This window comes from Pristis pectinata, chromosome 5 (genome assembly GCF_009764475.1).
Source record: "Pristis pectinata isolate sPriPec2 chromosome 5, sPriPec2.1.pri, whole genome shotgun sequence".
Taxonomy (NCBI): domain Eukaryota; kingdom Metazoa; phylum Chordata; class Chondrichthyes; order Rhinopristiformes; family Pristidae; genus Pristis; species Pristis pectinata.
The window spans coordinates 58556268-58581913 of NC_067409.1; the positions used below are offsets into that span (position 1 = coordinate 58556268).

General features: G+C 43.1%; 3 protein-coding genes across 9 annotated transcripts in view; 2 read left to right on the top strand and 1 right to left on the bottom strand.

Annotated features, from left to right (window-relative positions):
* Positions 1–14164, top strand: part of mios (missing oocyte, meiosis regulator, homolog (Drosophila)) — a 38143-nt gene extending 23979 nt beyond the window's left edge. For all 6 annotated transcript variants that reach the window (XM_052016764.1, XM_052016762.1, XM_052016768.1 and 3 more), the window contains exons 9-11: positions 2171–2375; positions 5297–5426; positions 13187–14164. In XM_052016764.1, the coding sequence (XP_051872724.1) occupies positions 2171–2375; positions 5297–5426; positions 13187–13277 (426 nt within the window). In that variant the 3' untranslated portion in view covers positions 13278–14164. The remainder of the gene's footprint in view (positions 1–2170; positions 2376–5296; positions 5427–13186) is intronic.
* A 329-nt stretch (positions 14165–14493) lies between these two features.
* On the bottom strand, positions 14494–20127 carry rpa3 (replication protein A3). The gene is made up of 4 exons (XM_052016777.1): positions 19961–20127; positions 18875–18949; positions 17089–17197; positions 14494–14714 (listed from the first exon to the last, which is right to left on the bottom strand). The coding sequence occupies exons 1-4, from the start codon at positions 20057–20059 to the stop codon at positions 14632–14634; spliced, it is 366 nt and encodes a 121-aa protein (XP_051872737.1). The 5' UTR covers positions 20060–20127; the 3' UTR covers positions 14494–14631.
* A 2578-nt stretch (positions 20128–22705) lies between these two features.
* Positions 22706–25646, top strand: part of umad1 (UBAP1-MVB12-associated (UMA) domain containing 1) — a 53491-nt gene continuing 50550 nt past the window's right edge. Inside the window, exon 1 of one of the 2 annotated variants that reach the window (XM_052016775.1) lies at positions 22706–23409. In XM_052016775.1, the coding sequence (XP_051872735.1) occupies positions 23351–23409 (59 nt within the window). In that variant the 5' untranslated portion in view covers positions 22706–23350. Of the gene's footprint in view, positions 23410–23833; positions 24014–25646 lie in introns of those variants that run through there. The other variant, XM_052016776.1, reaches the window with a different exon arrangement.

Below are 25646 nucleotides of genomic sequence, written 5' to 3' on the forward strand. Positions count from 1 at the left end.
GAGATTTTTAATACTCCACCCCATTCTAGTCCACTTAGGGCAGTCACTTCTTGATCATATCATTAGCCATGCACAGTGAGCAAAATAAACTGTAGATGAATTCTGACCTCACTTTTATGAGTAGCATAACTTGACACTGACCTGAACATGCATAGCTATGCACTGTCCCCATCAATTCCAGTTGTACTAGATATTTTATTTGGGAGAGGAATAAAACCAACTGTTGAGTAATGGTGATAGTAAATTGTGCATGATTTGTGGAAGAGGCTTGATAGATGTGTGCAGGTTCAATGCAGGCCAGATGTGACACTATGCTGCATGAATGAACTAGATTATCTGATTGGATGTCTGCCCATGACTCGCAAATAGTTTGTGGCTGCAACACCTACAGCTCTCTTTACTGACAAACCCCTCAATTTTCCCACTGAGATTGGTAGGCTGGTCCTCAAGTGAAATTTGCTTCATTCACTGACTGCACCCCAACCCCACAATACCACTTTACTTTCTCCCAGGCAACTGCATTTCCTGCTGAGCCAGAGATCCCAGTTCTTTCTGGATCTTGTTCAGAGGGCTCCAACCATCACAGATCCATGCTGATTTGGCAGTGATCAAGAGATGCAGCCAATCTGGCCCTGTTCCAACCAGAAACAAATTACCAACAATTACAGTTGATCAGCAGGTTGAATAATGCAGCCCAGTGTGCAGCATAGAACCTTCATCCTCAGTTTGTGACTAGCACCCCCGAAGTGTAACTTTTTCTTCTAACTCGCTTGTGTGATCTCCAAAGTGAGAATGAAAGTTTGTATTTGTAATGTAACTGAAACATGGGCTCCGCATACAATCTATGTTGTCAACTTGTATTCTTGCCAATTCAAAAGCTTGCATTGATTTAAAGGGGGAATATTGATTGGTTCTAGGTTTTGAGGTAGATGAATGTAGGAGGCAAGGACATCCAGTTGAATGTTACTAACTTGCCTGAGCAAATTTTTGTGTTGAATAAATTTTATGGCAGTGCTACCCTTAAAATGTTATTTGGTTGTTTGAAGATGAATGTATTTTGATACTTTTTTATATAATTTAGATAAATTTTACGTTGTTAATTTTGGTCAAAATCAAGTTTAAATTTCTGTGGCTGACACCAAGATTGGTGGTATAGTGGAAAGTGATCTAAGATTAAAACAGGATTTAAATCAAATGGGGAAGTGGCCAAAGAATGGCACATATAATTTAACACCTCACAACTTGGTTGAGTTAAACTTTGGTAAGTTAAACTTTGGTAAGTTAAACCAGGACAGGAAAGTGTTGTAGAACATAGACCTAGGGGTACGTAGTTCCCTGAAAGTGGACACCCAGGTAGGCAAGGTGGTGAAGATGGCATTTGGCATGCTTGCCTTCGTCAATCAAGGCATTGAGTACAGGAGTTGGGACGTTGTGTTACAACTGTGCATGTCATTGGAGACCACACTTGGATATTGTGTGCAGTTCAGGTCGCCCAAATATAGGAAGGATGTCATTAAGCTGTAAAGGGTGCAGAAAAGATTAATGAGGATATTGCCAGGACTGGAGGGCTAGAATTATGAGGAGCGGCTGGATAGGCTGGGGTGACTTTCCATGGTGTGTAGGAGGCTAAGGGGTGACATTTGTAGAGGTGTATAACTTCATGAGGGGCATAGATAAGGTGAGTAGTCAGTCTTTTTCCTCAGGGTAGGAGAGTTTAAAAGTATAGGTTACAGGTTTAAGGTGAGGGGGAAAGATTTAAATAGGACCTTGATGACATTTTTTCACACAGAGGGTGGTGGGTGTATGGAACAAGCTGCCAGAAGGAGCTGTAGAGGTAGGTACAATTACAATGTTTAAAAGACATTTGGATAGGTACATGGATGGGAAAGGTTTAGAGGGATATGGGACCAGCTGAGGTAGGTAACTTGGTCGGCATGGATGAGTTGGGCTGAAGGGCCTGTTTCCTTGCTATATAACGCTGGTTGTAAAACATTTTTGGGTCTGTTTGGGAAGGGTGAAAACAGTGAACTTGGTTTCTTACATATTTGTTACTACTGTTTTTGGCATTGGCTTTCATTTCATTTGTTAGGAAATGAAGGTCAAACCTCTTTATAGTAAAGATATTGCATGTTTTTTTGTTCACAGCTGTGTATTATTGCATATATTCCAGGTGTTTGTGAGCTGTAACTTCTGTGGAAAATCCATATCGTATAGCTGCTCTGCCATACCACATCAGGGGAGAAGCTTCAGCCAGTATGGTGTGAGTGGTTCTCCTACCAAATCAAAGGTTACAAGCTGTCCAGGATGTCGTAAACCCCTTCCTCGCTGTGCACTCTGTCTTATCAATATGGGAACTCCAGTTTCAAGCTGTTTAGGTAACCACTAGTTGTTTATATGAAGATACTATCTGTTTGAAGTGTAGATCAGAGCAGTCATTTAACAACCTAGGTCGTTGTCTTCTTTGCTGATAACAGGAAAATAACTTGCCATATTTAACTTCTTTGCTGTTTTAGAATCACATTACAGTAAAATTCCAATGATCTGGCACCCTTCGGGCTATGGTGGTGCCACACTGGCAAATTTGGATTTTACTTCTATTGATACCCTTTAATTTGCTTTTTCTTTGAATATTACACAGTAGCAGTATAATAAATTTTCCAGTGAACTGAACAAGGTGAGAGTGTAAAGGAGTGCAGGAAACGGGATCCCAGGTGCGTAGGAACATGGCCTGGGGAAGTTAAAGGGAGCATGGGGAACAGAACCAGGTGAGCCACATGCTGAGCCATTGGGCTTTCCAAACAATTGCAAAATGAATTGTCACAGCTTTACTGTACCTTTGTTAACCCTGTCTTGACTCCTTTAAACATAAAATGGGCTACGTCTACCAGTTCCTGTAGCAAGTTAGTTTTAGATCTATGACCTTCTGTCATTTATGATTTCAAGTATCTAGGATTTTTTTTAAGCTTTTCAGTAGGGCAATCTTATTTTGTACCATCTATAAGCTTGTGGAATGGCTCATTCTTTGAAGCATTGGTGCCTTTGTCGATTGGCCTCTCTTCCTGATGAGTTAGTGGGTTTTCAGCACTGATGAATCAGTAGACTAACTTCTTACAGAATCAGAATGAGATTTCATATCACTGACATGATCTGAAATTTGTTGTTTTGCGGCAGCAGTACTGTGCAAAGACAAAAATCTATAAATTGCAAAAATAAATAAATAGTGCAAAATAAAGGAATAATGAGGTAGTGAATAATGGTGAATATTATGGCCAGATTATATCATGATCTCATGACCTATCATCTGTTATGACACGATATAGAAGCATTAGGCCTATGCTCAGGCCTACTATGGACATCTTTTAAGCAACAAACAATGAGGATTCACCTGTGGGATAAGGCCAACGAACTATGAAAACTCATGAATGAATGACTACCCAGTAGAGGTCTTCACTCCCAAGCTCTTCAGTATAGACAAGTGATGTATGTGCCTACAACATCAAGAAAATTTGACTGTATTGACAACATGGCTCAGGCTGTCAGGGACTTGGAATACATTCTGACAGCAGACCTAAATGCATGGGCCAAGTGGAAGATTCAATGGAATGTGGTAAATCCATGGTTGCTGCATTCCATCTCGTAAACTGTTTGGCAACCACAACATATTCCTTTACTTTTTGTGGAGATGAAAAATCTTGCCACAGTGCAACACCAACACTCCTTGTAGTAACCCTTGACAGGTCACTGACATTTCTTGACCATCTGTGAAAGATTGCAGCCATGGTGAAAATAAAGACTAACACAAGCTCACAGGCACTATCTTGGGTGCTAGCATTATACGACTGCTATTGCACTCTACCTTCGTGCAATGTGCTCCAGTTTGATCAGCAAGTCATCACACAAAACCTGATGGCATGTGGCTGAACTCGTCATTAAAGCCTTGTGTGTAAATTTGTACATCCCACAAAGTAGACCATTAAGTCAATGCCAGCATTTGCTGCAACTCCATCAATCCCATTCCCCCAATTATTTCCCAGTAACCTGTTCTCTCTCAATCAACACCCCACCCTCTGTCAACCCAAACTCATTGACTCCTGATAATGATTAAAAATTCCTTTTCCTCCTATCTGCTGATGTTATCCCTGAGGTTTTTTGAATCAATGTAACATCACCTACCAGTCCATTGGGACTTCACTTTTATCTTGCTGTATGTTTTCAAGAATCCCTTTCTTGTCCACTTTCCTTCATCGATTTCAACAATGATGGTAAGAATAAAGCTCTGACAGAAAACATTGTCCAAAAGAAGGTAGTTGTTCAAGATGTAATGGTAAGACTCCTTTGGTTTCACCAGCCTTGAAGAACGTGAATATGGTAATATGGATCAAACAAAGGATTATGTTGGTGTATCCTATTCTCTGTACAAATTTGATGCAGATTTCTGAAGGAAATGTTACTCTTTCAAAAGGCTGTAGAGTGGTTTGTGAACTTCAGTCTCAATCTATAAATGTTGCTCCAGCCAAACAAATGATGATTGACTCCCAAACAGATCAAATAATCTTTTCATTCTTCTGAGTTCTGGTAAATAAATCTTAAATGTCCTTTCAGCACTGTGCTGATATCACTGCCAATAAAAATTCTGAAGCATGGCATTGGTTACTGTGCATAAGGGTAACAGAACTCCTGTTGAGAATGATGTTACTTTGACTCCTGAAGATTAGATTAATGCCTTCTAGAACATATTATTTGAATGTACTATCTGTTTAATAATGCATCATTTTGAATATCACTTAACCTACTTTTCCTTGATGAGCATTGGTAGAATTGCTTCTTAATATATTTTGATTACAAATAGCTGCCATCCAGAACAATGCTCACATTTATTAGATTATTTGCAAATTATTCTTCTAAGTAACTGGTGCACACGTTATCAACTGGTCTCTCCTTCATTGCAAGAAATATGGCATTGTATCCTGTTAGATAGTAAAGTCATTTTTTTCAACCATGTCAATTAGCAGAATTTATGTTATGTTTGTGTTAGAAATCAAAAGAATATTTATAACCTTTTAGAGATTGTGTACCTTTTTTACTAATTATAAATAACTCATCCAAAAATACACGGATAACTAGAAAGCAAGGGGTTCATTCATTGCTGATTTTTTTTTCCCCTCTCTTTGAAGGTGAAGTTCCTACAACAAAATCAGGAAGTGCAACATTGGAGAATAGCTATTTAATATTAATATTTGGAATTGTAATGCATCTTTGTCTCTTTAGCTATAATTGAATTTCTTTGTTTGAATAGGAACTGGAAAGTCTGATGAAAAGGTTGATCTCAGCAAAGACAAAAAATTGGCTCAGTTCAATAACTGGTTTACTTGGTGCCAAAACTGTCGTCATGGAGGCCATGCTGGTCATATGCTCAGTTGGTTCAGGTAAGTGTCGGATACCCATGTGACTGTTATTTGCATAGGTACAGCAGGGGCAGTTGGTACGTGTATATAATCAAGAAGTACAAATTCTCATTTACAGAAATTGTATTTCATAGACATGTTTAGGATTTGCTTTTTCTAAAAATAATTTTAACCTTTCATGGTAATGCTGATTGCCATATTAATGAAAATTAATCAGGTAGCTATTTCAGGATTATTACAAACATAAAAATGTATGAATTGGGAGCAGGAGTGAGCCCCTTCGTCTCTCAATCCTGCTGTGCCATTTAATAGGATCGTGGCTGATCTGTTTGTAACCACAACTCTGCATTCATTGCAGTAATCTTTCACCTCCTTGCTTATTAAGTAGCTGTTTGTCTCTGCCTGAAAAATATTCAAGAGCTCTGCTACTGTTATCCTCTTGAGGTAGAAAGTTCTAAAGATCTGAGGAAAATATTTTGTATAATCTGTCTTAAATGGATGACCCTGTGGCGACTCACCTTACCAGTATCGAACCGGCTCCCAAGATCGCAAGCATCGTCGGAGGCCCCGACCCAAGGTGGCACGGGGCCCTCCTTCTCCATCGTTGGGCTAGGAAAGCCCGCACGCGGGAAGGTTGGGTAACCCGCGCATGACATCAGCGCGGGAATTGTAACGCGGGAAGAGTTTCGGTATTAAAGGGCGCACCGCACCCCTGTTGAGCAATCGATTTCTGACTCCAAGCAACAGAATCTGTGTCTTTATTCTATAGTAGTGTAGCTAGCCGCTACGTTGGTGACCCCGACGGGCCCAAATGTTTTTGGACCCACGATGTCTGTGCAACAAGAGGTACAGGCAGTCGCCCTTAAACTGCCCACCTTTTGGACCCTCCGGCCACGTGTCTGGTTCTACCAGGCCGAAGCCCAGTTCCAGATTTGCCAGATCACCAGGGACGACACGAAGTACTACTACGTGGTGAGTGCCCTCGACCAAGACACCACTGCCCAGGTCGAGGACTTCATCCAGGCGCCCCCGGAGGAGGAGAAGTACGATAAGTTCAAGACCTTCCTTCTTGAGACTTTCAGACTTTCAGCCTTTCCCGACACGAACGGGTCTCCCGCCTCCTCCATCTCGATGGGTTGGGTGACAGACCCTCCTCTGTGCTCATGAACGAGATGTTGGCCCTGGCAGACAGCCACAAGCCCTGCTTGATGCTTGAGCAGGCCCTTCTAGAGCAATTACCTGACGACATCCACCTGCTCCTGGCAGATGCTGATTTGAGTGACCCCCGGAAGGTGGCCGTCCGTGCTGATGTCCTTTGGCGGGCGAAGGAGGAGAGTGGGGCGTCTGTTGAGCGTATTGCCACGCCACGTGCCCAGCAGGCCAGACCTGGCAATCGACCGCACCCCACCTGCCACCAGGTCTGAGACAACCACCGACCAATGGTGTTTCTACCATCAGCGGTGAGGCGCAGATGCCCACAGGTGCCAGCCACCATGCAGGTTTCTGGGAAACGTCAGGGCCAGCCGCTGCTAATGGCTACGGCGGCTGGCCACCCGGGTAGCCTCTTGCATGTATGGGACAGGCGTTCCAGCCATCGTTTCCTGGTAGATACCGGGACCAAGGTCAGTGTCATGCCTCCCAACAGCCACGAGACTCGCAACCGCACACCAGGCCCTGCCCTCAGAGCCACCAACGGCAGCGCCATCCGGACCTTTGGCACCCATTCGGTGCAACTCCAGTTCGGCACCAGCAACTTTACCTGGAAATTCACCCTGGCCGCCGTTGCGCAACCACTCAGGGCAGATTTCCTTCGCGCCAACAGTCTGCTGGTTGACCTGCGGGGTAAGCGTTTGGTACATGCCAGGACCTTCCAAACGTTCTCATTGGGTGAGGCCAAGCTACCAGCCCCACACCTCGACTCCGTCACCATGTTGACCAACGAGTTCACCAGGGTCCTGGCAGAGTTCCCGTCTGTACTAACGCCCAGTTCTCCTCCACCTTGCCCAGGCACGGCATCCAGCATCACATCCCCACCCAGGGCCCACCCCTCCACGCCTGCGCCCAACGGCTACCCCCGGACAAGCTCCGCCTCACAAAGGAGGAATTCAAGAAAAAGGAGTTGGGGATCATCCGCAGGTCGGACAGCCCATGGGCCTCTCCGCTACACATGGTCCCCAAGGCAGCCAGAGGCTGGCAACCCTGCAGCGATTACCGACGCCTGAACAACATAACTACCCTGGACCGGTACCCCGTGCTGCATATTCAGGACTTTGCTGCCAACCTGCACAGGCAGTCCATTTTTTCCCAAGGTCGACCTCGTCCGCGGCTATCACCAGATCCTGGTGCATCCGGATGACATTCCAAAGACGGCGCTGATCATACCTTTTGGCCTCTTTGAATTCGTCCAGATGCCCTTTGGCCTCAAGAACGCTGCTCAGTCCTTTGAACGACTAATGGACACGGTTGGGCACCACCTTGACTTCATTGTCTTATACCTCGATGACATCTTGATCGCCAGCAGCAGCTGACAGGAACACCTCACGCACCTCTGCCAACTGTGTTCTCGCCTGAGGGATTTTAGCCTGGCCATCAACCCAGCCAAGTGCCAGTTTGGGCTCGAGACAATCGATTTCCTGGGCCATCGGATCGACAAACTCAGCGCCTCGCCCCTGCCTGCAAAGGTCGACACCATCTGCCACTTCGCCAGACCCACCTCCATCAAGGGCCTGCAGGAATTTCTCGGTATGGTAAACTTTTATCACCGGTTCATACCATCTGCGGCCTGCACCATGCGCCCATTGTTTGCTCTCCTGTCAGGTGGAAGCAAGGACATTGTTTGGTCGGAGGAGGCTGACACTGCGTTTGTCAAAACCAAGCAGGCCTTGGTGAATGCGGTCATGTTGGTGCATCCTCGTATGGATGTCCCGACTGCCCTCACGGTCGACACCTCTAGCACAGCGGTCGGAGGCGTTCTAGAGCAGCTCATCGAAGGGCATTGGCAACCACTGGTGTTCTTCAGCAGACACCTTTGACCACCAGAGCTGAGATATAGCGCCTTCGACCACGAGCTGTTGGCGTTGTACCTGGCCATCAGACACTTCCAATACTACTTAAAGGGCAGGCTGTTTACAGCTTTCACTGACCACAAGCCGTTGACCTTTGCTTTCAACGAGGTCTCAGATCCCTGGTCAGCACGGCAGCAGCGGCACTTGTCATACATCTCAGAGCACACCACTGACGTCCGCCATCTGTCTGGGAAAAAGAATGAGGTCGCGGATGCACTTTCACAGCCCACCATCCAAGTTTTGTCCCGGGGGTGGATTTCGGTGCCTTGGCGGAGGCACAACAAACGGACATGGAGATGCCCAGCTATTGCACCGCAGTCTCGGGCCTGCGACTGCAAGACCTACTGGTAGGCCCCGGTGAGCGCACCCTGTTCTGCGATATCTCCACCAGTAAATCCCGCCCCATCGTTCCAGCTGCCTGGCGTCGACAGGTGTTTGATTCCATCCACGGCCTGGCACACCCATTCATCCGGACTACTGTCCGGATGGTGTCCGACAAGTTTGTCTGGCATGGCCTGCGTAAACAGGTTTCCGAATGGCCCTGGTCCTGCACACACTACCAAACCTCGAAAGTACAGCAGCACGTCAAGGCCCCTCTGCAGGACTTTCAACCTACCCACCGGAGGTTCGACCATATCCACGTTGACCTTGTCGGTCCCCTCCCAGTCTCCCGAGGAGCGCAGTACCTCCTCATGATTGTTGACTGCTATACCCACTGGCCCGAAGCCATTGCCCTTGTGGACACCTCCACCCAGTCCTGCGCACGGGCCCTTTTGACAACTGGGGTGGCCCGTTCCGGTGTCCCGGCCCATATCACCTCAGACAGGGGAGCTCAATTCACCTCCGGCCTGTGGTCTGCCGCCGCCGACTTGTGGGGTTCCCGGATCCACCTCACCACTGCCTGTCATCCGCAATCCAGTGGGCTGGTGGAGAGGTTCCATCGACACCTGAAGTTGGCACATGGCCCGCCTTAGGGGCCCAACTGGGTGGACGAACTCCTCTGGGTCCTGCTGGGGATGCGTACCGCGCCAAAAGAGGACCTGCATGCCTCGTCCGCAGAGATGGTCTATGGAATGCCCTTGGTCGTCCCGGGCGAGTTCCTACCAGCCCCTCGGGGGCCGGAGGAAGAACCTGCTGCAACGCTCGACCGGCTGTGTGAGGGGCTTGGCAACCTGGCCCTGATACCCATATTGCGATACGGACAGGCCCTGACCCCTATGCCGATGTCCCTCTGAGACTGTAAATTTGTCTTTGTCAGGAGGGGCGCGCACCGAACACCGCTGCAGCGGCCGTATGAAGGGCCATTCCGGGTCGTCAAGAACAATGGGTCTACGTTTGTGCTGGACATTGGAGGGTGCAAAGAGGTTTTTACAATTGGCCGGCTCATTTAGACCTGGACCAACTGGTAGCGGTCCAGCGAGCGCGACGCAGGGGCAGGCCACCCAAGTCATAGTTTATTTAATTCTGGTTTTCGCGACAGTATCACCAGTTCCGGCGGGGGGGGGGGTGGGGTGGTTATGTGGCGACTCACCTTACTGGTATCGAACTGGCTCCCGAGATTGTGAGTGTCGTCGGAGGCCCCGACCTAAGATGGCACGGGGCACTCCTTCTCCATCATTGGGCTAGGAAAGCCCGCGCGCGGGAAGGTCAGGTGACCCGCGCGTGATGTCAGCGCGGGAAGAGTTTCGGTATTAAAAGGTGCACCGCGCCCCTGTCAAGCAATCGACTTCTGACTCCAAGCAACAGACTCTGTGTCTTTATTCTATAGTAGTGTAGCTAGCTGCTACAACCCCTTATGTTTATGAATTGACCCCTTCTAGATTGTCCCACCAGAGAAAACACTGGTTTCTTATCCATCCTGTCAATACCCTCAGGATTTTGTATGTTTCAACAAATCCTCTTTCATTCTTCTAAACTCCGGAAGATACAAGCCTAGCCTGTCCAGGCTTTCTTCATAAGACAACTTGCCTATTCCAGGTATTAGACTGGTAATCCTCCGTTTCTAACTCCACTCATTTCTCAAGTCAAGCCTGCAGTTGTGGGAACCTCTTCAATGCGTTTCTTTGTGGGATGTATGAAACATTCTTGGTTTCAGTCCAAGTCAGGGCCCTCTCCATCTTCTCTTTCCCTGGTACAGATACCTACATTTGTGCGGCTTCCTCCTTTCATACAAAATTTAAATGTTTCATTGTCTTTGCTGTGAATTTCCACTCTACTCTGATGTTCACACTGTCCATCTCTGAATCTTCCTTGTCATTTTTGTTCTTTCCACACCAATGCTTTTGAGATGGGTTTCCCTTCTTTATAGCTGACGGTGCTTGGAATTGTGTCTGTTACATTTCCTGCATTTCTCTCATTCCCTCTACTCCCACCCAGAGCAAGGATAGGGTTCCTTGACATTCACCAGATTCCACATTCAGTGGATAATCCTTTATAATTCTATCACCTTCAAAGAGATGCTACTATCAGACACTTCTTCTCCCCTTTTGGTATTCAAAAGGGAGTGTTCTCTCCATGAACTCTGGTTCCATCTCCTCCATTACACACTCCCTTTCTTATGACACCTTCCCATGCAACCATTGAAGCTGCAACACTAGACCCTGCATCAGGATTGAGTGTGTAGCAGGAAGATAGCTAGTATATGTAAGAGCGAGAGAGAGGCTCGTATGTGATAGGTGGAAACATAAACGGGTGGAAAATTAAGCAGATGGAACTGGGTGTGGTGAGGAGGAGGAGAAAGACAGATGGGGCCTAGTAGGTGATGGGTGGAACCATCTAAGGGAGGGATGATGGATAAATGGAACTAGGTGGGAAAGGGGATAGGAAAGGTGAATTAAGTAAGAAGAAACATGGGTAGATCTGTGGGTGATGGACAGGTGGAACCAGATGGTGGAGGGTAACAAGAGGCAAGCTTTTCATACAGGGTAGTGGATATATGGAACGAGCTGCCAGAGGATGTGATAGAGGCAGGGACAATTGCAACTGTCAAAGATATTTGGATAGGTATATGGATAGGAAAGGTGTAGAAGGATGTGGGCCACATGCAGGCAAATGGGATTAGTGCATCTTGGTTGGCATAGACAAGTTGGGCTGAAGGGCCTGTTTCCATGCAGTATAAATCTATGAATCACTGGTAAGGTTATTATTTGTTTCCTTTCTATAATTTTAAATGAAGGTGATGATGGGCCACTTTTGAACTACTGCAGTCTGTGTTGTAAAGGTATTCCCGCAATGCAGTGAAAGGATTCCAGAATCAACTTGGGGCCGATGGACAAATGTCAGCATAAATCCTGGCAGCATCTTGCGTTACTTGGTTTTCTTGTGCCTGCTGCTTGTCCTTCCTGGGCTATCATGCAGCTAGCAGTGCTGTTGCCCTCTGTTTCGGCAACCTGGGTTCAGTCCTGATCTCTGCTGTAATGTGCAGTTTGCATATTTTACCTTTTTAACTGTGTTGCTTCTGACATCCTAACAATGTGTGGGTTGTAAAGTTAATTTGCCAGTGTAAAATTGCCCTGAGTGTGGAGGTGAATGGTGGAATCTGTGAGGAATTCATGGGAAGAATAAAATTAGATTGATGTGGAATTTTTGTAAATGGCTGCTTTATGGTTGGTGTCCCAGTGGGCCAGAGGACCAGTTTCTTTTCCCTATGATGCTATTGCAAAGTTTGCTACTTTGGGAGGTTTTGCTGTGCAACAGTAGTGTTAGATGTCAAGAGAAGGCGATTTGGTTATCGTGTAGAGCAGACTTGCTACTTTAAAATCCCATCAATGAATATTATATAGGTGTGTGTGAAGATAGATAGATAGCTTCATCACCTTGGGAGTTATGAAGGGAACACGTATATCCCTATGTTTGATAAAGCAGCATATGATGACTTCTCCAGTGATGTCAAACAAGCTAACTTTTATCCACCAATCTTAATTTCCTCAAAAACAACCAATGGTTTGTATTCACAAGTTGAGTTTCTCTGAAAGCTTTTATTGTCAAGGTGCTCAAAATGTATTTGCTTGATCAGCCAGACTTCCAATGAATCAAGTCCCACTGTAGTAACAAGTGAAATGCCTGGTAATTTGTATGTTGTATTTCTAATTTGTGGGTGATGTAACTCAACTACACTCTATACACCACTCTTAAGGCTTCTGGCAAGAGGCTTAAGCCTCCTGCCTAAGGCTTCTCTGCATTATGAAGATAGGGATATGTAACTTGATCTTTTAAGATTGGATAATGATCAAATAAATTGATAGAAGAAATATTGTCATAAAAGGCATACTAACATAAGAACAAACTTTACAAAGAGTTGGAAACTACTTGTAGCTGGCTTTAAAACCTAATAGCACTAATTGCTTGGAAAGGAAGGTTGGGATTTTAGAATATCACTGGCATAGGTATGGATTGAATGGGATTTTCTTGTTCTGTTAGGTTCCACAATGAGACTAGCATGGACTGATGTAACTCAGAAATGAGTCAGTCCAGTACTTCCCCTACCTTTAGAAGGCAATCAGACTTGACCATTTTTATTCTTGTCATCTTCCATTTTCTATACTCTTTAACACAAATCTGACTTTTACAGGTTGGGATGAATGATTTTAGAACACCTTTAAAATGCCTACAGTTAAACTTTCAGTGTAACAAAGCTGATGTTGCTTTTGCAGTCTTGCACATTTTTTCTCTTCCCTACTGTAATCTATGCTAATATTTTTTGATTTTTCTCTATAGGGATCATCATGAATGTCCAGTGTCTGCATGCAACTGCAAGTGCATGCAATTGGATACAACAGGAAATTTAATCCCAGCAGAAACATCTTAGAACTAAAGCCATACATCTATTACAGCTTCCTCCATATCCTTCAAGATCTTTGTATACAGTCTGTCACTGAGGAGCCATAGGTCAAGATAATGGGGAAAAAATGGTTCCATCAACTTGGCAGTTCTGGTATCTGAATGACTTTGTGTACAAAATATCATTTTGGGATGGCTTTTGTATTCCAACCAGGGAATAGACCTGAGAAGTTCACTTGCCACTAGAAATGAACCACCATGTGGATACGCTAGGTTGAATACAATGCTCTTGTACTAAAAATGCATGGATTCCTGTATGAGGAAGTTAGAATTGATGTACAGTAGGAAAATCAATAACAGGGAATTAAGCAAAAGATTAGAGTGGGTTATTATTCCATTTGGTTTATTTGCATTTTAAGTTCACGGTATCCCTAAATTAGAATATTTGTGCACTGAATGTCTGTCACTCAACAATTGTTGTGTTACTACAGATGTTTTCCCTTCCTGGGGATATTGTAAAGAATGTAGCATGCAATTCACTACCATTTCATAAAATTAAATGGAACACGTTTAATTTCCACGTAAATATTAATAGGGTATAGAGTCCATTTACTGAAGCAATAATTATTTAAATAAACTGCTAATGAGGTGATTTAAAATTGTGAAATCTAATGTGGCCTTTGTTTTGCTAGTGGAACCTATGTTATTGTGCAAATTACATCAATGTATTAATTTAAAAGGAATTGTAGAAAATGCAATACTCACCTTGCACAATTTTTAAGATGTTGCATTTACCATGTGGTAGTGCTTCTGATATTTGTTGTGTTTGTGCCTAAAACCAAAGGTGTTCTATTTTAAATTTGTTTTACTGATTTGTAAATAAAGTGTAAATCTTTAGAGGTGTTTTCAACAATGCATCTGGACTATTGTCAATGATGTGTGGGGGGGGGGGGGGGGGAGAGAGAAGAGAGGAGAACAGAAATATTTTGGCAAAAGACCTCTGGTACTGTAATTTTGCAATAACCTAGATGTACTTGTTTCTCTGAAAAATTTCTATCCAAACTTAAGGTCTGCTATTCTGCCAGTGAAAGGTTAAAAGTGCCACATTCATAATTGATATCCATAGAATGACTTAAGCTTTAATCCCACAATGTTGAAATGAAGTGTTAATGCAGTATACCTGCAGTTCAGGGTACTGAATTATTAAAAGCACCAGAATGAAAACATACAATTAAAGAAACAAACAGCTTTGCAACACTTTAATTTAAAAAAAACTTCAACATTACACCTTTTTCATTTAAAAAAGAATCAATTTTGAAATTCAAATCCAATAATGGAGAATTAATCAATAAAGTTTTGTATAGTAACAATCTCTTCTCATCTCAGCTGTTACTTGTAACACCAAATGGATAATATTGTGAGAATTCATGCAAAATGCACACTGCTTCATTGTAAAGACCAAGATCTGAAACAGCAAAAGATCAAAAAAAAAGTTTAGTGGAGCCTAGATGATTCCACTTAATTGAAAGGGCACAGATAAAAGTTAAAGTACCACACTGCAATACTGATCCCCCCCAAAGTTCAATCAGGTAATTATAAACTCCTTTCAGGGAATGCCAGTGTTTCACAATTAAGTGAACTTTTTTTGAAAGATAATCTATTACACAAGCAAATCTGATTTTGGTAGTGGTGCAGGAAAGAAAATTCCCTGCTTAGTTAGAGTATTTTAACATTCTATAATGTACCTCCAAGTCCAATCATATGTCTTTTTCTATCAAACCACATAAGGAATCAAGTATAGTGTACATTGGCCAAAGAACTGCAATATAAAGCTCTGCATCATTAGTGTCACCTCTCATCCAATCTATATCTTCAGCTCTAAATGCATTGATAGTGGATGTAGAAAATTAAAACCAAGCTCTTTAAATGTAAAAAGATTTTTTTAAAAATCTAGTTGCATATTCTTACTATCAAATGGATTTTTCAAAGTGCACAATGAAATATGTAAGTAACTTTTCTGTAAACTGATCTTAGATATTCACACCAAGTCACAGCAAGTTCATGTTGCTCACAATTTAAGACCAAATTTAGCATAGACTTATAATTTGTCTTGCATAGGATCTTTTGACTCCTGAATTTCAAGACATGGAAATGTTTTAAAATACAAGACAGGTATAAATTGCAAGTTATAATTGCAAGAAACAAGTGCAACTTAAATACCAATGCAATATAGACAAAAACCAAAAATATTGGAACTAGGTTATGTTGTGCTATATTCAGAAGTATAAATTGCTACTCTTGTTAAAGCATCTTTATCCCAATCACCAGAAGAACTCTCTCAATAGGGTATCCTAATTTGCCTTATTGTCTACCAGATTACAAATGGCCAAAGAAATGATTGGTGTACAAGTCCAAGGAACCCTGAACTAGCTGCACAGGTAGATAAGGTGGTGAAGGTGTATGGGATACTAGCCTTAAGCAGGGTATAGAAAATAAGAGTAGCAGATTATATTACAATATAAAAAAAAAGTCAATTACACCACAACTGGGTTACTGTGTGCAGCTCTGGTCATCAATTAGGAAGGATATGATTGCACTAGAGAGGGTACAGAGATTCACTGGGATGTTGCCTAGGCTGAGGTGTTTTGGTTATGAGAGGGTGGATAGGCTGGGTTTATTTTCCTTGGAGTGGAGAAGGTTGAGGGAAGACCTGATCATGGTATACAAAATTACACGGGGCATAGATAGGGTAAACAATTGGAAACCTTCCCCTATAGCAGCAGTGTTTAACACTAGAAGGCATAAGTTTAGAGGGATTAAAAGGAAGATTTTTTTCATGCAGAGGGTGGCTGGAATCAGGAATCCACTACCCACACAAGTTGGAGAGGTAGGTACTCAAAACATTTAATGAGTATGTAGACAACCATTTAATTTTCTGCATAGAAGGCTACCAAATAAATGCTGGTAATGGTATTAATATAGATGGGCATTTGCGTGGACATGGTGAGCCAAAAGCCCTTCTTCTGTGCTTATGACTAAAGATTGAACAGCAAACAACTTCCAAGTGGTCTGCAGTTAATCATTAACTGGCAGCAATCACCAAGACTTAAGAATTGTTTTTTTTAACCAAACTGCAAAACACAGAATTAATAATCTTGCATCACAACTGGCCAGTCTTAAACAAACAAGAAAGGTTTACAATTTGAAATTTAATATTGTGTCCTGAGGGTTGTACTGTGCCAAGACAAGATGAGGTGCTGTTCCTTGGGCTTGCATTGTTCTTTGTACCAAGGCACCAGCTAGTGGTTGCTGCCTTGAAACTACTATTGTGCTGCATCAATGTTCTCATTTGCAGTGAGGGAGTGCAACTCCCAGACAAATCTTACACATGATTAGATGTTAACATTTTAAGATAAAAAGGAAATAATCCTTGTCTCTGTGCAAAGAAATGCATTTCTTAATCTCCCAAGCAGAAAGTAAAAACACTGGGAAATGCTAAATAAAAATCCTAGATTGAAAAGAAACATAACCAGAAAAGATGGAGGCATTTAGTTTTTATGAAAAAGGGGAGGAATAAAAGGAACTATGCCAAAATGTAAAGAACAAAGATTAGATGCAATAAAAATAGATTTTGTAGAAAAGCATTCTAATTAAGAGATTTAATGCCGATTTCTGTGAAGAACATGATTCACTGATAATTCTCTCCGATTTTCTCCGCTTGAACAGCCTAATATGCAAAACTTACAAGACAAAAACAAAAATCAAATTACAAATAGGTTGTTAACTTTGTTGGGGTGGGGAGTGGGGGTTTTAAAATAAATTCATATTATGCTACATACCAAAACTGTTCTTATCTTCTCGGAAAGGAGTGTAGTACGCAGCTTTGATAGTGGCTTTCTGTGTGACCTTTCCAACCACTTCAATTACTCCACTCAACTCTTCTTCAAGCTAGATAAAAGCATGTTTAGTAGACTACATTATATTAATTTTAAAGAGTTTATTTCCATCCCTAGATGAATGCTATTAGAAAAAAGTACTAAAAAGAACTTGTACTCTAATTCACTCATGCATTCTTAGAAAATTATCACAATCTGATAGCAATATGCATGTTACAAAAATCTGTAACTGAAAACATATTTAATTGTTGTATACTTTCTCAATATGAATAATTTAATAATGATAACTGGAAAAAATCTGAAATGAACCACGACAATCATTTCTCTCACTTAAAGATTTCCAAGATATTAATTTTGTGATATGAAATATTTAGTAATTTTCTTTTGAGATGGGGCATTTATCTTTTAAATGATTTAATACCTTATTGGTTAGGAGTAATGAGTTTTATTTTTCACGCATAGATCAAATCATGATTGTATATCAGTATTAGTCTACAATACAAATGTGTCTACATAAAAAGTTTCACTACCTCTTTAAACATCACCTTCTGTCTCAAAAGCCTTTATTCTTTTCTACAAAGTATACTGGAGGTTGCTACTTATACATCTGTTGTAACGCTGTTAATGGACACTTTGAGCCAGAGTTCAAGACCATTGATTCGGAGATAGGAGTACAAATCCCAGCTGGGGAATTTAAATTTAAGTTATTATATGAATGTGGATATTTAAAACAAAAATTGTCTCAATAGTGGTAACCATGAAACTACTTGATTGTAGTAAAAACCCATCTGGTTCATTAATATCCTTCAGGGAAGGTAATCGGTCATCCTTACCCAGTCTATACATGACTCCAGGTTCACCAATATGGTTGACACATAATTGCCTATTTGTTTCGGGGCAATTAAGAATGAACATTTAATGCTGACATTGCCAGTGATGTCTACATCCACTGAATAATTTTTAAATAAAAAAAAATCAGCAAACAGTTGGTCAATTTCCTCCACTGCGCCTTTCTTATGCATTTTGTGGCATAAACTCATCTTTATGAAAAAAATTCTGGAAACAGACTGAAATATATCTAAAACCATACACAGCAATTTGTTAACATTTGATTTCATTGCTCATACATACATTAGTAAACTTACAATGGTTTAAAGTGTTCATCTACAGTGATTCTTTCGACTAAACTGCTAAAAAAGCCAAGTAACTTTCTCAATTTAACATCCAGAATTGGTTCAATTATACACATTGCTTCATTAAAATAACTGGATTGAGTGGGTAACCCAGGACAAAAATATTTCTGCAACCTCTTCAAAGCCTTCACACCCTCATTCCAAAGGCTTTTACCTTTTGCCAACCTATACTGACTTCCATTAATTAATTCAGATTTCCAAGGAACAATTGTTATTCATGATTATTGTGGTTAGTTGCTTTCTACTGCTGAGGTTATACTGACCACCTTACAGTTGTTCAGTTTCCCTTTCCTCTTTATTTGAAGGGCATAACAGATGCAATTTCCCTCAAGTAAAACAATTACTTGTCCAACTCTTTCCAACGTAATTGCACTCCCCCTTAGAATACCAACCAATTTGGTCCCAGTATTCCACAGTAGTTATTACCGCTGACTTTCAGTAAAAACAAAAATCAACACACTATACCGTGATTTTGCACCTCAGCATAAATTCCGTGCAATAACCTCACATCCACTTATTTTTAAAAACCTACTTACTGGATCAGTCATTTCCACTGTTACATTCTTCCCATCTCCATCTGATACAATAAATGAGGTCCCAGTGGGGTGAATCTGTTGTACAATAAACACAAGGACACACTTCAATATTAACATATAGTAAAAAGTCAAGAGATCAATCCTTTTCGATCACAACTATGGACAAAGAGAATTATCTGATGTATTTTGGATCATCAACTGAGAAATGTTACATAGCAAATTGATTTTCAGAGGTGTTTAAAGGTATTGCCTCCTTTTAAATAACTACATTTCATGTGCTGATGAAAGAATATCATACTAATCCTGAAACCACATTAGTTCATCGGTTTAATAAAAAGTATTATTGGTATTTTATATATTATTGGCAGACACCCGGGGGTGGGGGGAGGAGGGAGAAAGAAAGAGATGGTGTGGGGGTGGTGTGTGTCTGTGGGGGGGGGGAGAGGGTGGTGAGAGGGGGAGGGGGTGGTGAAGGGTAGAGGGGAGTGGTGAGGGGGAGGGAGGTGTGGTGGGGAGGGGGTTGGTGAAGGGTAGAGGGGAGTGGTGAGGGGAGGGAGGTGTGGTGGGGAGGGGGTGGTGAAGGGTAGAGGGGGGTGGTGAGGGGGAGGAAGGTGTGGTGGGGAGGGGAGTGGTGAGGGGGAGGGAGGTGTGGTGGGGAGGGGGTGGTGAAGGGTAGAGGGGGGTGGTGAGGGGGAGGGAGGTGTGGGGAGGGAGGTGTGGTGGGGAGGGGGGGTGGTGAAGGGTAGAGGGGAGTGGTGAGGGGGAGGGAGGTGTGGTGGGGAGGGGGGTGGTGAAGGATAGAGGAGAGTGGTGAGGGGGAGGGAGGTGTGGGGAGGTGGTGAAGGGTAGAGGGGAGTGGTGAGGGGGAGGGAGGTGTGGTGGGGAGGGGGGTGGTGAAGGGTAGAGGGGAGTGGTGAGGGGGAGGGGGGAGTGGTGAGGGGGAGGGAGGTGTGGTGAGGGGGAGGGAGGTGTGGGTGGTGAAGGGAGAGGGGAGTGGTGAGAAGGGCGAGAGATGTGGGGGTAGAGGTCTAAGAGGGAGGGGGGGGGGAATGCAGACGCCCCCTCCGGGCCGTCCTCCCTGCCTACCTTCTGCATACGGCCCACCAGACACACGGCCCTGCCCGTGAAGTCCGCCACCAGCCCCGCGTTGATCCTCGGCCGCGGAGCCTCCAGAACCTCCGCCATCCCCGTCCCGCGCACTTCCGCTGGGCGCGAAACTACTGCCGACCTAAACTCTATCCCACCTGTGCACCGCCAAATAAAGTCCCCCCGACGCACCAAATTCCACTACAGTTGTTCCGGTCTGTGAATAAATGTACAACTCGTCAAAAATGTTTCCCTGATGTGCCGTCCTTACCCTTCTGTCGATGACACGTATGATTGAACTGAAGCGTCAACGCTAACTTGGATATCGGTCTCGAAATGTGCCCAGATCCAAGTCTCATTTGTGTACTGTAAAGGGATGACCGATGTGTGACCGTGTTTATGAGGCGGAGATGATGAAAGTTGAACGGTCTCCTGTGTCTTGCAGACCGACTGCACTCCAGCGGGAAAATGTTGGTGCAGTCCTGGAGCAAGGACGATAGATAAACTGTTGTTTTTATGACACAGCTTTGTTTTACCCCAGTCACTGGGCTTTGTCGGTGGCTAATCCTTTGTTGAAATCATGGCTTGCATTTCATCCTGCAGCAGATTTAGGATGCTGATTATTTTCTGAGGACAGTCATACTTAAGAAGGAGTCTCCATAATCCTATTCAGTCGGGGATCTTGGCCGGCGATTGAATACTGACATTACCAACACCAAAGGACTGATTGTACTCAACCATTTCCTGACTCCGGGCTATATCGTCCACATGTCTGTCTCCCAGATCGAGTACTCTGCACAGCAAGAGGATTCTAGGGGGGGAAAAAACACTTCAAGAATGTTCTTATGAATTCTTCTTTAAATAAAAATGTAACATTCTCATCAGCTCATGGGAATCCTGAGCTCTTGCCCATTCAAAATTGAGATGGAGCATCTAGGAAGGCACCAAATATCTCTGGTCTCTATGATGGTAGTACATGAGGGCCATTCATAAACAGCAGAAGGAAACAACAAACCCACCCACCCTGACAAATACTACCTTCTCCACAGTTTGAGATTCCGACAGAGAATTCTTAAGGACCTCAGAATCCACAGAACTGGAGTAGAAATAAATCATGCTTAACATTGATGTTTACATTAAGATTCAGCTAGCTGTGGTGCCCTGTCGCTTCTGCATAGAATAAAGCTACCTGATTAAAGTGACAGAATGATTGTCATATATCTAAATAAATTGTAACTACACTTTGAATAAATCCTTAGTTAAGAATGGAACATCAACGTGAAAATAGAGAAGGAAATCTTTCACTTTTGTGCTAGTTCATTTTTCTGTACTTCACAATACAGCACAGAAGCAGGCCCTTCAGCCCACCATGTCCATGCCACCCATTGTACCTGTCTACACTAATCTAATTAGGTCTATAGCCTTCTATGCCTTGGTGATTCAAGCAGTTGTCTAGATGTTTCTTAAATGCCATGAGCATACCTATCTCACAACCTCTTCAGGCAGCACATTCCAGACTCCAAACATCCTCTGTGTGAAGAAATTCTCCCTCAGATCCCCTCTAAATATCCCACCTCGCACCTTAAACCTATAACTTCTTGTCTTAGACACCTACACCATGGATTTTCTTTACTATCTACCCTGTCTATCCTCCTTATAATTTTATATACCTCTATCATGCCATCCCTCAGCCTCCTCTGCCCCAGGGAAAATAAACTCAGTCTATCCACTATCTCCTTATCACTGTAATGGTCCAGTCCAGGCATCATCCTAGTGAATCTCATCTGGATCCTCTCCAGTGCATTTAGGAAAATGTCAAGACAATAACGTAAAAATATGTTAAATACTTTGATCCAAAATGCAACTAAATTTATCAAACATCAGTCTTGTTTAAGTTTAGCCAGAAAACACAAGAAATGTAAGAATAATTTGTCTGAAATTCCTCTTCAATTCTCAATTTGAGTCATTCAAAAGTTAGCACAATTCACAAAGTGAGCAGTTGTTTTGTATAACTAATAACTAGAACTGATGTTTGACGCAGAAAATCTAATGTTAAGACTCTTAAAATTCTAACATCAGCTAACAACAATTCACATCTATATTGGCATCTTTTATATTTAAGAAAGGGCTATAACACTTTACAAGTTAATGAAATACAGGAGATATGCATGGAAAGGATTGAAATTGAAGGATAATGTATCATTATGATAGCCTGGTAAGAAGCAATTGAGTTAATGTGGGCTGTTGGGGATGTTGTGAATTTGTGATGGTTGAGGAATTCATTTTTGTGCACCTTCCAGAGTCTGACGACATCTCTGTCCTTGGTAAGTATGCCTCCATTATAGACTGTCAGCTTGTTTAACATGTTTAACTTCAACATTGCTGAAAAATCCACCCATATTACAGTTATCAACTTGTTGCTGGACCTCTTGTGCTCTTTCCACCCACCAACTTTGGTTATGGATTGGATTTTTCTGTTGGATCTCGACTTTCAGTGGCTGCACAGCTCTTTCTTTTCCTTTGAGACACAGTAGAGTTTCCAATCCAAGATCACCTTGAACCTGTAGTTAATTAATAGCTGTGTCTCACAATCATTCTCATTAAATCAATTTTGCTAATTTCAGGTGGAGAAACTAAGTCTTTTCACAAGTTCACATTATGATAGACTTCAGGGTAGCCCAAATACTGTGAACAGTTTGCATATCTTTTTGGTTGGGTATTATTAGATTGTCTGTGACACTCCGAGAGCAATTTTTGCTGAGCCTTTGACATCTTCAATAGTGCTTTTCCTACAGCAGTATTTCTGTGCCCAGGGCTGGGTTGATGGAGATAACAGGCTGAATTAGACAGGAATCAATTTGTGGCAAAGTCTGTTGGTCCCATATTGGTCTCATTAGCCACCTTAGAACCCACGGAAACAGTGAAAGTAGTTCTTACTCAACACCATGGGACTGCTTAAGGAAGGAGGTTGGGTTGATGATGTCAAGGCGAAAGAAACGCCATTACTAAAGGGTATGAAATGTTCTTAAAAAATTTTTAAGAACAAAAATTTAGTTTATTTACAGTACAGTAAGTGCAATCAGACATGTCTTTCTTTCATTGTATCCTTTATCAGCACCACGTATGTTTCCTCAAACATATGCCTGCAGATGTGTTTGAGATGCTGTTACACAGGACAAGACCCTTCAATGTCCAGTGGCAGCAGCACCCTACACTTCGCTCCTTCCTCACAGATCCTTTGCAGTGACTGCACTGAGCTGCAAGGCCTCCCTCAGCACGTGATCCTGCACCTTGGAACACGCCAGTCCACAGCATTTGCTTGCAGACATCTTCTCACACTGGAAGACCAACAAGTTCTAGGCGGACCAAAGTGCCTCGTTCATTGGGTTGATGATCTTCCAGCATCGGTTGATGTTATTCCAATACACGTCCCTGGGAACAGCCCAGAGGTCTGTAAATTTATTGATTGCCATAGTTGTGCACCGCCTTATCCAGCATGTAGCAACACAAAAAGCGCTGGAGGAACTCAGCAGATCAGGACCAGTCCAGGTGAAGGGTCTCGACCCGAAACATCGGCTGTTCGTGTCCCTCCACAGAGATGCCGCCGGATCCGCTGAGTTCCTGCAGCGTGCGTTGTGTTGCTCCGGATTTCCAGCATCTGCAGTCGTGTGTGTTACCCCGGCGTGTAGGCTGGAACTCGGGCCGACTCGGTATCAATGAGGCACGGTACACGGCAGGGGTAGGGGGGCGGGTTCAGTCCGTGGTTTCACCACCGTGTAGGGTAGACGATAAGGCACCGGCGCATGACTCCACGTCTGCTGCTGGATGTGGCCCGCACCCATTTATAAGCGAGCTGCCGTGACGTCATGGGCAGAGCCGCGTCGCAATGACGTCGAGGCCAGGAAGTTGAGGAAAACAAGTTGGAGCTGCCGCCAGTAGCGTTAGACGTTTCTTTTAAAGCAGAAACCCAATGTAAATGGTTTTGTTTTGAAGTAGGGGGGCGTTGTTTGCCGGTGGAAAAGCTTGGTGGTTACGGTTTCCTTCAGCTGGCAGGTATGCACGGCGTTTATTGCGGCTAGTCCGGTGACACAGTTTGCGGTAGGTAGTGGGCCGGAGGCGGCCGTTGCCTGTCACTCGGCGGCGCATGCTCAGTACCCTCGGGCCCGGCTGCTCCGGCAGCGGAAGGTCTGTTGCTCTGCAGTCGGTACTGCTTCTGTGTGAATGTTTGCAGCAAATGTAAACACCACGATATGTGATCCGATGCTCAGTGGGTGCCGCACAACGTTTACATTTTAAAATATTTTTAAATAAGCCAAAAAAGTCGTTATTTAACGACCGATTTTGCGATAAACAACAAGGACACATTGTAAATCCATCGTGTTGTATTTATGTCAAGGAGTAATCATTTATGTTAATCTTATATTGGAATGAACGGTTGGTTTGTGAGTCGCGCATGTCTCTAATTATGTTAATAATTCAAAGGGATTTTGATTTTTTTTACTAATTAGGCTAATTATTTTCATAAAAGAGAAAACATTGGAGGCAATCGTTAATCCTCACCATCTCGAGGGAAATGTCGCACTCTTGCTTATCGTATAGTAGTTGCATTACATTTTGCACCACAGGAATGGAAGATGCCTGAGATTTTCGCTGACAGATGTGGCAAAGGTGTAAGAGCTATTTTAGTAGAAGCAAACAAGTTTTGAAATGAATGTCATTTGTGCTTTGTTGGTAGCACACCTCCTAAATAGGAAAATCCTCTGAACAACTCCTGTGTCGGAGGGCGGAACACAAAAATGCAGGATGAGACTTTAAAACAGAGGCGCACGTTTGGCCTCTCTATTGGTTAAAAAGAGATCATTTAGCATTGTTTCCAAAGAAGAACAGGGGACAACTGAGATCACTGCATAAGGTAAAGGTATGGGTCCAGATGAAGGGTGTTGACCCGAGCCATCAACTGTCCATTTCTCTCCATAGATGCTGCCTGACCCGCTGCGTTCCTCCAGCGTTTTGTGTGTTGCTCCAGATTCTAGCATCTGCAGTCTTATGTGTCAACATCCATGAAGAGGCACTCTAGAACTAACTAGATTGTTCCAGTACAATTACAACACTGGCATCTAACCAATAATGGGGGAAAAAAAAACAGGGCATGTCCAATTTGGCTAATTACTGCCCAATCTGTATATGCTTATTCATTAGTAAGGTGTTTTCAATGGTATTATCAAGTGGATCCTGCTCACTGATGTCTGGTTCGGGTTTCATCAGGACAGCTTCAATTAAAACCTTATCACAGCCTTAATCCAAATATGGACTAAAGGGCTGAAATCAACGGCGAGGTGAGAATGACTTATCTTAACATCCAGGCAACATTTGAATGAGTGTGGCATCAGAGAGCCTGGTAAAACTGAAGTCAGTGGATGTCAGAGGGAAAACTCCCTTATACCTTGGAGAATAGTCATACCTTGGACAAAGGAAATTTGTTCTAGTTGCTGAGATGTCCATCATCCCAGGATATTGCTACAGGAGTTCCTAAGTCCAACCATCTTCAGCTGCTACATCAGTGACCTTCCTTCCATCATAATGTCAGAAATGGAGATGTTCAAATCTATTTGCAACTTTGTTTTAAATAAAGCAATTCGTGTTTGCATGCAGCAAGACCTAGAAAAGATTTAGGCATGGGCTAATA